Source organism: Rhinolophus sinicus, linkage group LG01 (assembly GCF_036562045.2).
Source record: "Rhinolophus sinicus isolate RSC01 linkage group LG01, ASM3656204v1, whole genome shotgun sequence".
NCBI lineage: Eukaryota > Metazoa > Chordata > Mammalia > Chiroptera > Rhinolophidae > Rhinolophus > Rhinolophus sinicus.
The window spans coordinates 79,020,613-79,037,000 of record NC_133751.1 but is presented as its reverse complement, the minus strand read 5'-3'; the positions used below and the strand labels follow the sequence as shown (position 1 = coordinate 79,037,000).

The 16,388-nt window shown below is 40.8% G+C and overlaps 1 protein-coding gene across 6 annotated transcripts in view; it reads left to right on the top strand.

Moving 5' to 3' along the window:
• Positions 1-7,776, top strand: part of TMEM45A (transmembrane protein 45A) — an 85,983-nt gene extending 78,207 nt beyond the window's left edge. For 3 of the 6 annotated variants that reach the window (XM_019756478.2, XM_074332860.1, XM_019756481.2), the window contains one exon: positions 4,193-4,709. In XM_019756478.2, coding sequence (XP_019612037.1) covers positions 4,193-4,343 — 151 coding nt within the window. In that variant the 3' untranslated portion in view covers positions 4,344-4,709. Of the gene's footprint in view, positions 1-4,192; positions 4,710-7,250 lie in introns of those variants that run through there. The other 3 variants (XM_074332868.1, XM_019756483.2, XM_019756479.2) reach the window with 2 other exon arrangements.
• The last annotated feature ends 8,612 nt before the right edge of the window (positions 7,777-16,388 follow it).

Here is a 16,388-nt window from a genome sequence, read left to right as displayed (position 1 = left end):
TAGGGGGCGCAGTCCACCATCCCTTGCAGAGTCGAACCGGCAACCTTGTGGTTGAGAGGACGCACTCCAATCAACTGAGCCATCTGGGAGCTCAGCGGCAGCTTAGCTCAAGGTGCCGTGTTCAATTTTAGTTGCAGGGGGCCCTTTCAAACTCTTTCAGTTTCAATATGTATTTGTCCTATTAGCTGAGATGTGTCTCTTGGAAGCAGCATATGGTTGGGTATTGTTTTTTGATCCAATATGCTACTCTGCATTTCTATTGGTGAGTTCAGTCAATTTACATTTAGGGTGATTACTGATATATGAGATTTCCTATAGTCATTTCATGTTTTGTTTTATTGTAGCTTTGTGTCTCTATTATTAATTTCTTTGCCTTTGTGTTTCTGTTATTTTAGTTTGATGATATTCTATGATTTTCCCTCTCTGTTTCCTCTTTTTTTATGTTATGTGTCTCCGTTCTGGATTTTCTTTTTTTTTAGTGGTTACCATTAAGTTTATGCAAAAGAAATTTTCCTATATACAGTGGTCCTTTTTCTTCAGCATGTTTCTCATCTCCATTCCCTTTTACAAGTTCAGACCTTTACTTTCTCCCCTTTTATGTTTTTGTTGTCACAAATTATCCCTATTAATGCTCTGAGTTGATTACTGTTTTGCAGTAGCAAGTTGTCTTCTCTCTTTCTTTTTCTTTATGTTTTTATGTTCTTTCCCCTTTATATTATGTTTAAGTGTGTAGTCCTCTATTTTGTGTAGGGGTTGCCATTTTCTGCTTCTGTCTGTTAGTAATCTTGCTCATGGTTTTGTATCCTTTTGACTTTGTTTTAGGTCAAAGAGCCTCCTTCAGTATTTCCTGTAAAGCAGGCCTTGTGGTGGAAAATTCCCTCAGCTTCTGTCTGTCTGAAAAGGGCTTTATTCATTTTTCATATCTTTGCTGGATATAGTATTCTTGTCTGGTAATGTCTCTCTTTCAATAGTTTGAGTATTTGACTCCACTCCTTTCTGTCTTGTAGAGTTTCTGTTGAAAAATCTGATGATAATCTAATGGTTACCGTCTTCTTTTCCCTGGCTGCCTTGATAATTCTTTCTCATTAATTTTTGACAGCTTCAATACAATGTGCCTTGGAGAAGGCTTATTGAGATTGAGGTGATTAGGTGTTCTGTTTGCTTCTTGGATTTAAGGATCCAGTCTTTCCATGGTTTTAGAAAGTTCTCGTTGACTATTTGCTTGAATAGACTCTCTCTTCTCTCTCTCTTCTCCTTCTAGTATACCCATTATTCTTAGATACCCATCTTTCTCCTGGAGTCAGATAGTTCTTGTAGAGTTCTTTCATTTCTTTTAACTCTCAAGTCTCTCTCTCTCTCTCTCTCTCTCTCTCTCTCTCTCTCCATCTGTGTCATTTCCAGATTTCTCTCTTCGATATTACTAATTCTTTCCTCCATCTGGTCAGCTCTATTTCATAAGCTGGCTATTTCATTCTTCATCTCTTTTATCGAGTTCTTCAGCTCCAGAATTTCCATTTTTAAAATTTCTATCACTTTGGTAAAATATTCATTTTGTTCATTGATTTTATTTCTGAGTTCATTAAGCTGCGTATCTGAATTTTCTTGCATCTTGTTGAGTTTTTTCAGAACTGCAATCTTGAAGTCTCTGTCATTCAAGTCACATTTTTTCCATGTCTTTAAGTTCATTTCCTGGAGATTTTTCATTTTCTTTGTGAGCTGCCTTGCCATCATGGCAATTACTGGATTTCTCTTCCTGGGCATCTACAGGAGTGGATTCTGCAGCAGGGTGATATGAAGAGGTCTTTCATTTGCTTTCTCATAGGTGTTGCTGGAATGTTTTATTTTCTCTTATGCTGCAGTGTTCTATTTTCTCTTGTGCTGCTCCACTTTCTGGTGTGGTGGTAGGTTTCCTGGGAGGTAGGCTTCTTCTCTGTGATCAGGTCTCCTAGGACTCAGGGCACTGCCCCCATGGGAGGATGCGGTGGGTGATGTGTTTATGAGCCTCTGAAACCCCAATGCTGCCCTGCAGCCCAGTGCAGAGCTTATGTGTCTCAGCAGTCCTGATGCCTCTCCCAGGGATCAGCCATGAAAGGTGGGGGTGGGGTGGGCTGGGAGTGGTAGCAGGTGTGTTTGTGGCTCCAAGCAATGTCAATGTCCAGCCCACGGCTGTCTCGTCCCTATAGCTCTGTGTCTCTCATCAGAATTAGCTGCACTGTGTGTCTGCTGCTCCAGGACGGTCTCTCCTGTTCTCAGGGCTGTAGATATTCTGCTCTTTAGTGCAACACTGCTACATTTGTTTCCGGGGCCCACTGCTAACACTAGGAGTGTGTGGGGGAGGTGAACTCTGGGAGGGTCAGGAGAGGCAGCCAGGCTCTGTGTCTTTGTTTTCTCTCTGGCAGTGAGGGCTTGAATTGTAGTTCTCACCCTTCAGGATTAGGTCTTTGCCCAGACTTCTCTGCCCCGATCTTGGGTTCTGCTGTGTTATATGCTGATCCCGCAGGCAGGAATGCTAAGGGCCACAGACAGTGTACCTGCATTCTCAATCCTGCCTTCTCTTGGAAGCACTGTGAGCTCCATCTCTGTACCTTCCATTTCCCCCCTCCCTTGTTTGCCCCAATTAGCTCACCTTCAGATGTTTTGATGCGCAGAGCTCTCAGATGTGTTTGCATATTGCGTAGGATATCCTTTGTTGAATTATAGCTGTTCAATTTGTTATAACTTCCAGGGGAGATTTCAAGGAGTAGCCCTCGTTCTGCCATGTTTCTGATGCCAGTCTTCTTTTGTTGTTATTCTTGTTCTTTTTCTTATTCTTGTTCTCCTTCTCTTCCTTCTTCTGTATCAAAAATGCATCAGTGTAGACTATATGGTTAGAGACAGACAATTTAAATACAATGCAATAAGTGGAAATAGTAGAAGAACAAAGCACTATTGTAGCTCAGAGGAGACCTCCTCACAATTGAGAATTAAGCTGCAGTTTGAGGGCTGGCCCGGTGGCTCAGGTGGTTGGAGCTCTGTGCTCCTAATGCCGAAGGCTGCCGGTTCGATTCCCACATGGGCCAGTGGGCTCTCAACCATAAGGTTGCGGGTTCGATTCTTCGACTCCCTCAAAGGATGGTGGTCTCTGTCCCCTGCAACTAAGATTGAACATGGCACCTTGAGCTGAGCTCCCGGATGGCTCAGTTGGTTGGAGTGCGTCCTCTCAACCACAAGGTTGCCAATTCGACTCCTGCGAGGGATGGTGGGCTGCGCCCCCTGCAACTAGCAACGGCAACTGGACCTGGAGCTGAGCTGCACCCTCCACAACTAAGACTGAAAGAACAACAACTTGAAGCTGAACAGCATCCTCCACAACTGAGATTGAAAGGACAACAACTTGACTTGGAAAAAGTTCTGGAAGTACACACTGTTCCCCAATAAAGTCCTGTTCCCCTTCCCCAATAAAAAGAAAAAAGAGAGCGAGAGAGAAAAAAAAAAAAAAAAAAAAAAAAGCTGCAGTTTGAAGGATGAGTAGGACTAGAAAGGAGTGAGTACAGTTTCTATTTTGAAGGTAGCTAATGCCAATCCACAGTTGACCTGGCTGATCCCAACTACTAGGCATGTAGACTCTCTCACCTAATCCTTCAGACTTCCACACTGATCACAATGTTCTTTATCTCCAATATTCATTACAGTGGCCGTGGGTTTATTGAGCCCTTGACATGTTCCTAGTCCCACATTAATTTTAATTAATATAAATATTCATATAGTCATAGTGACTCCTATACTGGACAGTACACCACCAGGTTCTCTAAATTCATAGAATTCAGTAGCTGCTTCTAGGCCGAGTGGGCTCTCAGCCTCTGCCAAACCTAGCTTTCTACTCTTCTCGCTAGACTTGGGCCCCAGGTCACGTCTTCTGCTCCGTACTTCTTTGAGTTTCACTGCTGAAGCAGAATTGGTGCTGTTTCTCTGAGTGAGGAAATCATGAAGGAAATGGCTCCCAGGTGTCTCTGCTAGGCTCTGCGTCAGCCCACTTTGATTTACAGTTGTCTCTTCCTAGAGGTCTATGTGCGTTGGGTGCTGGGAAATTCTGCTTGCTCATTAACTGATTTCTATTAGTCCTCTTCTGTTTCCCTAAAGCATGTGCATGAGCTGGTTGTTAAGGTTGGCTCTGCTATTGAGTGAAACATGGCTTCTTCCTCTGTTGTTCTAGGCTGACATCTGGGCCTCATCTCCTTAGGGGCTGGGCAGTCTCCAAGACCAAAGCCAACATTCAGGGAGCCTCTCCACTGCATGTCAGCTCCCTTCCAGAGCGAAAAGAAGACTACTGTCTCTTCTTGTTTCAAAAACCTTCAGACCCCTAATGAAGTTGTTATCTACTCACAATTCTCTAGAAACCAGAAACTCCATGTTTATTTTTTCAACCTCTGCCCCCTAGCCCCCCTCTTAACGTTGTGACCATGTAGTTCCCTCTACCTAGTGTATCCAAATTAAATGTCTATCTCTTCTATGAAAACTTCTGTGATTATTCTGGCTCTGGCTCATCTTCCTTCGTGAGTTTGTATAGTACTTTAGTCTCTACCACACATTTTAACAATTCTGATCTATCTTGTGATGTTTGTTATTAGCCTGTTAGTCTCATCCGTTACCTAGATTGTATTGTCTTGAGTAAAAAACCCTTTTCATATTTCTCACAGATGTTGGCACACTGTCCAAATATAGTTGATACTCAATAAACACTTATTTGCTGTTTTAATAGATCTGTTTCAGAGTTACTTGAATATAGGCTTCATTTGTTTGGCAATAATGTTTTTTTTTTTTATGCTTTTTAGTTTTTTTCTCATATTGTTATTGAAAACATAAGATCAGGAACTCATGTTCTGACATATTTTGATATGAACTTAAACAATAGCTTAAAAAATGTCATTAAGATTCAGTATTGACTTTCAGTGAGTTCCCATGGTAGGTAATTCAATCCTGTAATTATAAAAAGCTTTGAAAAATGTCTGTCAGGGTTTGACTGTGCAGTGGTTTATGACCCAATGACAGGTGATGGATTTTGAAGCCATCATTATATCAGAATTGCTTTGACATAGCACAAAGGTCACCATGAAAGCAAAATGGAGTTATGGAACCAATGCCCCAAAAGTCTCTGAAAAATGAAGCTATTTTCTCCAGTTTTCCAGAACAGTGATTCAAAGATTGTCTCATTCAGTCCCGTGACAAATCTATTTGGAAATCTTATTACTTGTTTTACTGTATTTAAATACCTCTGCTGCACAAAACTATTTCAAAAGCCCCTCTCTATGGGTGGAAAAATATTGCCCATTTTCAGGTTGGTTTTCCAAGTGATGCTTCATGTGCACCATTCTGAAGAACAAAATAGAGATAACCAAATTCCAGGCATATAATAGTTTGCCTTATGGAAATTTCATTTCCAGGTAGACTCGGGAAGTACACCCAGAGTCTTAGCCTTGCTCTTTCTCATATTAATTGAGAAGAACATATGGGAACAAAAGCCTAGATACACCCTAACCTTATTTCCCTGAACTTGCATCATTCCAGGAACTAGCAATTATTTGTACTTCCTCTTATCGCTCCACCTTCAATGAATCTTCCCCCAGTAGCTATTTCTGCGTGTGTCAATACCTAGAGCTACAGGGTGTAGACAGAACCTGTTTAAGGTTTCTGAACATCCCTCATCTTTGTAGCTTGTAGCAATAGCAGATACAATCCAGAGAGGAGGAATGGGAAACAGGAACTGTGTTAACAATTAATTTGTAATAAGTAGCAGTGTCTTTGTTTTATTTTCCACAAGGGTTATCAGGAATGAATCTAATGAATGAATTAATTAACCCATTTTATTTAGCATGCATTGAAGCTGTACAATGTGGAAATAACTGTATGGGTTTAAAAAAACAAGAACACAAATGCTGTCCCAGACTTTATTTAAGACTATTAGCCTTTCATGAGAACAGTGCCTTGAAGAGTTGAAGACATTGGAGGCAACAGCAATAGTCAAATAATAATCAAGACAAATGATTTTGAGTGGTTTTCCTTAGCTCTTGATGAGTCAACAGATGTTACAGAATACTGCTCAGTTGTGTATTGGAGGCGTTAATGCTGACTTGGAAGTGACTGAAGAATTATACATTATTTATGAATAGGTGAGCGATATGAATTTCTGGCAGATTGCTCCAAAGGCCGTTGATTCATCAAATGTGTGTTGAGCCACTATTAGGTACTGGACATTGTTCTAGACTCTGGCTGGGGTTAGGGCAGTAAATAAGATGAGGTCTCTGCTCTTATAAAACTTATATTCTAGTGGGATGCAGAGCACAAGTAAAGGCATTACATATTGATAGTGGCAGACCAGACCTTCATGGGAAAGAGAATAAAGGCAGAAAATGAGCATGAAGATGTAGATAGGCTGGTGAACTTTTTCATAAAAGGAGAATGATTTTGGTTATTTGGTTTATCAACTTTGTTTGCATATTCCTATGTATTTCTGGAAGATAATATGTCTTATTGATATGATCACACAGTAAAATGTCTTCACAAACAATCACACACAGAAAAAGCTTTTTCTAGCTCTTATTACAACAGAGAAGGGGAGAGCCTGCTGGGTTTCTGCCACTAGAAAGCTTCTCATCTTCCAATGTCAAAAATTATAATTGCAGCTTCCTGCAATCCTACAGATTCTCTTAATCTGTGAAGATAGTCACAAGGGTAGAGGGCACTTCTAACTTTTTAATTCATCATAAACCATAACCTGCATTTGAGCAGCCTGTGGCCTGTAAACAAGCACCCCTCTGAAGGTGCAAGTAGGGGCTGCAATACATCCTAGTCTTGACATGGGGAAAGAGACGCCTGTCCTTTCAGGAGAGGGGTCCTTCTTATAATACACAGCTAGGAGCAGACTTGGAGAAGCTCCGCTGAGCTTGGTTTCCCCTGGGCATTTTGCAGTCCACAGAGTCTCTTGTTTGTTTTAGAAATGATAAAAGTTATGAATAATTAGGCATCTTCTGTGCCTAATTAAATACTCCTGTTATACATTCAAAAGCTATATTGTATCTATTTACCCTGCTTTAATCCAAAAAAAAAAAAAAAAAAAAAAAATTTCAGGTAGGTCCAAAGACAAACAAAAGTGATTTTTTTGAAGGGGGGGTGCCTCTCCCATTTGCCTCTCCCAAATGACTTGTTGTATTATAAATATATATTGCTCTGGGTTCTTGAACACCATAACGTGAGGTGTCTTTCATTCTCCTCAGGTTGATTAAATATCGAGTTAACAGGTTCTGCCCCTCAGAAGTTGGACTCTTGAAAAATACTGAACGAGAACAAGAATCAGAAGAAGAGATGTGATTTCGATGGGCATCTAGTCTTTCTGGGTGAACTTTTTCTTTTTCTTTTTATTTTATTTTATTACATTATCTTTGTTCATGGTTTTGTTTCTTGACCTTTTGTTTGGAGAACAACTGACTGAGGATGATTCTTGGTGTACTGTTTGTATTTCCAATTTTGTTAAAATATTTGATTTTAAATGTTTTATTTTTCAGTTTGAAAATACTTTGGATAAGTTCATCTTGCACATCAGTCTTAGTATGCAGGGCCTGGTCTGACTCTTCCCAGGTCATCTAAAATTTGATGCCAGTGCTACGAAAAACATTTGTTTTATTTGCTTTATAGATAAGCGGAAGATTCCCGGGCTCCCTACAACTTGTAACTTGTTAAACATGGAATGACACTTGTTTATCTTAATGTTGCAATGAGAAATAAATGCCTACATGAACATTGGTTCAGACACCTCAAATCTTTGTTTTTGTTATTCAAGTGCACTTCACCCTTACATCACGAAGAAGCTGTGTGACATTGAAATTCCTCTTTTTCTGTAGCACCTGAGTTCTCCCCTGGGAAAAGGAAGCCCGAAGTCATCCTGAGTTGTGCACTCTTTCAGGGAAGACAAAAGAGATGATCCCCAGCGCATGTAGTTGCAAAGCAATAAGAGCCTGGGAAAGGAGAGTTGTGATGTTATCTATAGAGTAAGAAGTCATACACAGTGTAGCATGGCCACCATACCATCTCCTCTGCTGAAATAGTTAAGGGGTTAAAACAAGGAATCGCCTTTTATGGAAAACCTGGGTAAAACGTCAGAGCCATACATAATCTGTGGGCTAAGTAGACCCCAGTGGAGAGTCAAGTAATCTTGCTTCTAATTCTGGCTCTACTACTAAGCAGCCTCTACAGCTTAAGCAATCACCATATTGTTCTCTCTAAAATAAGGGAATTGAATTGGATGAATCATGGGCTGCTTTCTGGATGTCACATTTTATAAATCTAGGGCCTCTGAGACAAAATTGAAGCATGGAGAATAGCTAATTTTGTACAATGTTAGTTAGAAAGGCCAGTCTCTGCTGTGACAGAAAAGGTTGGGGGGGGGGTTTAAGGATTCTTGAGGGGTGAGTCAAATATGGAGGGAAGGAGTCAGCCTCGTGGGCAGCTGGGGGTGAAATGTGGGCAATTAAATACTGAAGGCTCCCTGGCATTCCAGAAACACTGATAAATCCAGAAGGCTGTCCCAGTCTATTACCATAGTGACACTGACGAGGGAGGTGAGTGGATTGTTTAGGCCAAAGTACTGAACACATTCATTTTTAAATGTAAGGTTTGAAAACAACTGATGTGGGTACCTAAAGGTCTATCTTGAACAGTAAAACTTACTGCATTTCTAGCATGTAAAATACCCGCACATCACGGTCTTCAGGTGACCATGGCCTTCTGCCCCACGCATGTCCTGTATCACAGGGGTCTCTTGTAGTCTAGCAAGTTTCTATGACTTAGGCAACTTTGTGTTTCAAAAGAATGAGCTGGCAGCTGCAGTTATAGGCAAATGACATTGCTGATAGCTGGGCCCGAGCAGGAACTCTAGGAATAATTATATGAACCAGATTAAGCCTGGAATTTTGAAAACTGATAAGGGCTAATAATCTAGCCATCTTTATGAGAGAACAGAAACTTCCATTCCTCCAGTCTCTGCACAGAGAGAATATGAGTGAGATACAGCCCATAGTTCTCAGGGGAGGAATATTAGGTCCGGGTCTAAGTCCACAGTCTGGGACTATCTGCTTCTAGTCTCTGATATGAGCAATACATTTGAATACCATTATTGTAATTTTATGGAAACCTTTACCAAGGAAGGTGTTGAGGGAAGGTACCCTCCTTTACTGTTATCTGTGTTTTATCTCAACTCTTCCCAAAACCTGGGGTCTCAACGCCTGAGCTTTTCCCAATCTCATCTTTGAGGGTATCCCATGCTTCATTGGATGGTATTTCATGGTATTTCAAAGGAAAGAAAGTTTTTAAATAACTCAGTGCAAAATCAACCATGGCTGTTGATGTGATACCGACTCCTCAGCGATTTCTGTGCCCTCCAGTTTCCTTTGCTTGGGAGACTACGGCCTCTGATTGCACTAACTTCTAGCTCATTGCTGAGATGGAAGGTGGCGTCATGACCATCTTGATGTACTCCTTACCATCATTTTGTCACTAAAAGGCTCATCAATCAAGGCTGTATTGATTGTACTCAGATCTTGGATGTGGATGAATGAGTAGTGTAGGAGTCACCGGGGGCCACAGGAACAATGAAAATAGAAAGAAAAACTGAGAAGTGAGGCATTCTCCCAAAACACAAGAAGTCAATAGATAAAAAGTATGAAAGGACAGTTTGTACACTTGGAGAATAGATCCAGAAATTCTATATTCTGACTAATGTGAATTCTAGATGGAGAAAATTGAGAGAATAGAGGGCAAGCATGTAATATTAGAGAAGAAGTTCCTTTAAACAAATGGCAGTAAAGGGAGATTTTTGCTTTAAGTGTGGAGAGACATGCAGTGCATAGAATGATTGGGTTTCTGGACTAAACCAGTAAAAAGGAGAAAAACTTCATCCTTTCCTATAGTTTTAAGTTCAATTTATGCATATTATTATTCTATTTTTAATTCTAGCAAATTTTAACACTCAGTTTTAAGGAGATTTCAATGTTTGGGCAAAATTTTAAGCTTAGATCGTTAGATTTCCCTTTAAACCTCTTAAATTGTATTTATGAATTAAATACTTTTGATATCCTTCTTAATACTTCAATGAACTGTCAAATCTTCCCAAGTTAAATTTTTCTCAGAAATCTAATTTATTAAACTTATAAACATAGTGACACTTGAGTTCTTTTCAATGTTCCAATACTACCTATAAACTTCGTGAGAATTCAACTATTTAAATATATTTCCTTCTAAGTGTAAAGACTTCTGAACTTGATGGAATCCTGCACATTTATTGTTATATATTTCCTATCTGGTAAGACTACTCAATTTTTACAGATATTAAGGTGGTATCCTAATGAAGTCTACCCTCTTTTAAAGGTAATTCAACTAACAGATCTAATATTGAAGTTGGTATTTCTTAACCCTTAATGCCTTAAAGCAAGGATGGCAAATCCTTGTTCAATGCATCGTATGAGTAGTAAGAGGAATTATTATGATTAACACAAAATGTTAAAATGGAGGCAAGAAAGTGCTTCTTACTTGATTTCTGTCATGAACTCAGGCTATTTTGCCTATTCTCAAATGTCTTAAAGGGAGGATTAAAGATTTTTAGTGAGACGGTAGGAGTACAGCCCAATATAATCCTCCACTCGATGATTTGTGTCTGAAGCCAAGAATACATACAGGCTCTAAAACGCAGGAATGAGCTTGCCCAAGTCATCAAGGGGCTTAGCAATTTAGAATGGAACAATTCTTCCCTCTGCTCAGAAATTGACCCAGCTTCCCTTAGCCTCTCAGATCAATTCTAAATTAATTAGCATTGTACTCAAAATAAAATGAGTTCGATTGAGTGTATTTCTATATATAGGTATGCTGTCATATTGTTCAACACAACCCTTGTTCTCTGTTTCCCCAAACATATTTATTTTAATTTCCACGTTGTATTAGTGACCCTCCATTCCCTTCTACTTGCAGCTTAACTTCTGGAGATTCTTTAAGGCCCGGTTCAAAACTTTTCTACTGCTTCATACCACGGTCTTCTGTCTATAGATTCCTACAGCCCAGAGCCCAGAGTAGCATTGAATCATATGCTGTTCAGTCCTCTAATTATCTATACATAAATTCTTCCTTCTTACTATATTAGAATTCTCTAAAGACAGCCGTACTTCTTTTGTTCCTACTGCAGCAGCTAAGAAATCCTCAACCTGTAGCATTAGAAAGTGAGCTATAGGAGCAGAAAGAAGAGAGAAAATCCAAGGCAAAGTTTGTCTGTAGGTGAGGACTCTGAGACTAGAGTGTTAGTGATTTGTCCCTGTCAAGACTCAATTCGTGGCCAAGCCCATCACGGGATATAAGTTTCCTGACACCAGAAGTGAGGGCTCTTTCCATCTCAGAGGTCATACTGCTGCATAGTGAATGGCTCAGCTCCTTGTTAGATGGACCTGCCTTATTCTAAAGACCATCTGTTCGCACCTCTTCTCCTCACACAGGTGTCCCATTGAGAGGGGAGACTTTGGCTTCTGTTTGAATATCTCTGGTGATTTAATTCTAGTCAGAAACTGTCTTAGACGGTTTGGGCTGTTATGATAGAATACCATAGACTGGGTGGCTTAAACAACAAGCATTTGTTTCTTGCAGTCTGGCGTCGGGAAGTCCAAGACCAAGGCACCAGCAGATTTGGTGTCTGGTAAAGGCCTGCTTCCTGTTTTGCAGATGGCTGCCTTCTTATATCCACACATGGTGGGGAGACATTCTCTTTCTCCAGTCTCTTTATAAGGTTGTTGATTCCGTGATGAGGGCTCCACAGTGATGACCTAATTGCTTCCCAAGGTACTCACCTTCAAATACCATCACTGGGATAGAGGTTTGACATAAATTTTAAGGGGACACAAACATCCAGCCTATAGCACAGATACAAGAGAGCGATCACCTGGACAGAGATGATCAGGACACACCATTATTTCCAGCATATGATACCGTTCCCACTCCCCAACCCCCAAGAAATGCATCTAAATTTGTTTCACATCTGATGTGCCTTCGTTATGGATGAATGGCTGAGTACTGAAGACACCACGTAGTGTTAGACGTTCACTGCAGAAAAAAAAACAAACTACAGCAATGATGCTGCCCTCTAGTGGCAAAGCATGGAAACACACCTCATAAGCCAAAGTACCACGTTCACATCCTAACAGAAACTTTCTTAACCCAAACAAGTCAAACCACAAATAATGTTAGCGATAGAGTTTGGGTTACTTTAAAAAATCTTAGATTCTAATTTATTAGTACTATAACCCATTGTTATGGTGGAGAGACAGATTATTTCTGTCCAGTCTCATCTTTATAAGGTTGTTAATTCTATCATGAGGGCTTCACAGTGATGGAGCCCTCCCCAATTCATATGTTGAAGTTCTAACCACCAATACCTCAGAATGTGGCTTTCTTTGGAAATAGAGTTGTTGTAGATGTAATTCATTAAGATGAGGACATACTGCAGCAGGGTAGGCCCCAATCCAATACGACTGGTGTCCTTACAAAAAGGGGAAATTTGGACATAGACACACACAGGGAGAAGGCCATGTGAACACAAAGGCACAGATGAGGGTGCTGTGTCTACAAGTCAAGGAATGCCAAAGATGCCAGCCAGCAAACCATGGGAAGCTAAGCGAGAGGACTGGAACAGATTCTTGCCTCACACCTTCAGAGGGCGCACCAATAACTTGGTCTTAGACTTCTAGTCTCCAGAGCTGTGAGACATTAAATATCTGTCGTTTAAGCTCCATTTGTGGTACTTTGTTATAGTAGCCATGGAAAACTAATATGTTCATTAGTCTAACATTAGTTTTAAGCTGAATGTTTCAGACGTCAACATAAGGCATGCACTTGAGCTGGAAAAGGGCATGCTGCAGTGAATATGGCAAATGCCAGGTATGAAGAAACTATCTCTCCCAGGTTTTATTACCAGCCGTAAAATGTATTATCCTCATTGAGGAACCTGTTGACAACTAGGCTTGGTTATACATTTATACTGTTTTATGGCCCCACACAGGTTGGAAAATTTCCTTCACTGGTCATTCCAACATTTCTCAGGTAGACACTTGTAGAGTGTCGAATAGTGACTCATGCATTGTTATCTTTGCTGTGCTCTAACTTTTTCTATGCCTGCTCTCTAACTATATCATAACCCCATGAGTATCACACACTATTTTTAAGCTTTCTGGGGAATTATGGACCTTATTTGGAAAATGCACAGTGTGTGTTGCAAAATGGCCACTGTAATAGTCATGGTTCTCCAGAAATAGACCCCATGGGATAGATAGATAGATAGATAGATAGATAGATAGATAGATATTTGTTTTAATGAATTGGCTCATGTGATTTTGGACCTTGGCAAGTCCAAAATCTGCAGAGTAGGATTTTAAGTTCTTGAGAAGGCTGCTGAAAAGGCCGGCTGGGAAGAGCTGCTGCTGCTGGCAGTCTGTTGGCAGAATTCCCTCTTCTTCAGTGGAGGTCAGTCTTTTTCTATTAAGGCCTTCAATTGCTTAGATGAGAGTAATCTGCTTTACTCAAAGTCTACAAATTTCAATGTTCATCTGATCTAAAATAAATGCCTTCACAGAAACATGTAGAATAATATTTGACCAGTAATTAGGTATCATAGCCTTGCCAAGTTGACACACAAGAGTAAAATTAAACATCAGAGCCCTCAATGGACTCTGCCTCTTTGAAGTCACGCCTTTTTGTAGCCACCTCTAACATTGAATCCGACTGGCCGTGTGATTTTCTTTGACCAATAGAATGTGGTAAAAGTGACCTGAGCAAGTTATGATCCTAGACCTTAAGACGTCTTGCAACTTGCACTGTTGCCGTCTTGGAACTCAGCCTCCATGTAAAGAAGGCAAGGCTATTCTGTTGGGAAGGCTTCAGGGAGAAGCTGGTGCCAGAGGAGAAAAAAAACAACCATGAAGTAGAGAGAAGTCCAGCCAACTTGACCTTTCTAGTCCTCTCCACTGAGACCCCAAACATATGAGAAAGGCCACTTTGGATTCCTGAAGCTCCAGTCAAATTTCCAGGTGACTTGGCTAAATGATCACGTGGTGTGAAGCCATCTCTGCTGAGTCCTGCTCAAACTGCCTGATCACGAGCAAATAAATGGTGTTGTGTTTGAAGTCACCAAGTTGTGGAATGGTCTGCTAGGTAACGATAGATAACTGATATCTGCAGCAATGATTTCTGTAAAATAATTATACTAAATGGGGAGATTTAGGATACAGAGTTTATCGTGCTAAGGTATAAATAACAATGCTAGTTTGTGCAAGACATTGAAAATATCAACTCATCTTGCCTCAAATAAGCTTATTATGATTTCATACTTTCAGAAGGACTAGTGTTTACATGGGATTCAGTATTTCTTGGCTGAAGATCTTGTCTAGTTACTACAAATTCTGGGTTTGCCTTTCACCTGAATCAGGCTTTCTAGAAGAAAAAGAAGAAAATCAAATTATTTCCTACACGATGCTTCTTTACCTAACCATAGTTGGCCATTGCTGTCTTTTTTAGTCTTGACCCATCAGCTCAGATTTGGGAGATGTAAAAGGGAAGAAATAAAAGAGGAGAGAATGGGAAAAGGAAGACATAAGGAACAAGTCGGAAGAGAGAGAAAAAGGAATTGAGGTTCTCTGGAGCAAGATACAGAACTAAATTTAACACTAAAAAAGAATTTGAAGGTTTCTTTTCTTTCATCTTCTGGAGCACAGAGAGGTTAACTCAGGGTTACATTAATCAGAGTCTATGTATTTTCCATGGATACATATTTCAGTTTCATAGGCAATAAACTTCTACTGGTGCTAAGTGAGTCACTTTTCACAAAAGAATGCTAATTATCCCTCTGAAGCAATCGGCCCTTGAGATCCTATCTGGAACACCTGGCTCTGGGGAGCGTGGGTGGCACCTGAAGAGCAGAGGTGTGCAGAGCAGAGGAAAGCGGGAGGGAAGGCACAAAGAAAGGTCAGTAATCTGGTGACTTTTTCTTGGCTCAGAAAAGCTTTTTTTTTTTCTTTTTTTTTTTTTTGAAGCTTTTTATTTGAAGTTTAACAAACACAGAAAAGGCAAAAATCCTAACTGAACAGTTCAGTGAATTACCACAAAATGAATTCACTTATAACCAAGAGCAGGTCGTTGCCTTGAACATGTCAACACTCAGGGGCCTCTTGTGTCTTCCCAGTTGTGGACACTTCACTCCTTCAAAAGAAAATAATTGTCGTTAATACTTAAAACAGAGTTTACCTGTTTATGACTTGAAATAAATTGAATCACAAAATTAAAATTTTTTTGTGTCTGGCATCTTTCCCAGAAGATTTTGAGATTATTTAAATTGTTTCATGTAACTGTTGTTTGTTCTTCAAGTGCTCACTAGGAGGCAATCCATTGCATTGCTGATTAACTTTTGAGTTGCTCCTAATGTTAGGCTGCCAAGAATAATTCAGGTCTGAACTTTCTTGTACATGTGTCTTGATATACATGTGTATACATTTCATTGAAAATCTCCTGAAGAATGTAACTACTCCGTCACAAGATGTGTTTCCAATTAACTTGAGGATATCCTGACTGCCACACAGTCATCCCAAGTGGCTGTCGTGCGGGAGACCTTGCTCGCTCCGCCATTTGTCGTGCGGGGCGGCCTGCGGGGTCTCTGGTCCCGCTCCCTACATAAGAACGCAGGATACAGTGAGGCCAACAAGGAACACCCACGGAGCCATAGGTAAGGGAGCCATACCACCACGGTCTCACTGGAGGCTGGGCCCACCGGACGCCAACCTGCAGTCCGCTTTTCCGCCAACCGACTGACTGAAGACTCTTCTCCACTCTCTCCTCTGTTCCTCTCTCTCGGCTCTCCCTTCCGCTCTCCTCGGCTCTCCTCTTCCGCTCTCTTCGGCTCTGCTCGGCTCTGCTCGGCTCCTCGGCAATCCTCGGCAGTCCTCCGTAGTCGCAGCAGTTATACCAGCGGCCATTTGGCTAACCGGCCACAGCCGACGGCCAATCAGCCACAGCCGACGGCCATTCACCACCCGAGCCAGTACCCCTTCACGTGAGGCCGAGAGCCTGTAAACTACTCTCTGGGGCTCTGTCCCCACAGTGGCTGTACCCATATACACTTGCACCAGCTGTGAAGCAGAGTTTCCTCTTTCTACAGCCTGGTCAGCTGTAGGCACAGTGAGCAGCTCAATCACCCCAGAGGTGTGTAATGATAACTCCTATAGAATTTATTGATCACTTTTGCACTCAATTATTATAGGGCTCTGTCTGTTCAAGTGTCTTACCCTTATTTCTATTGTGTTGTCTGTCTTTTTAAAAATTACCTGGAAGAGTTTTGG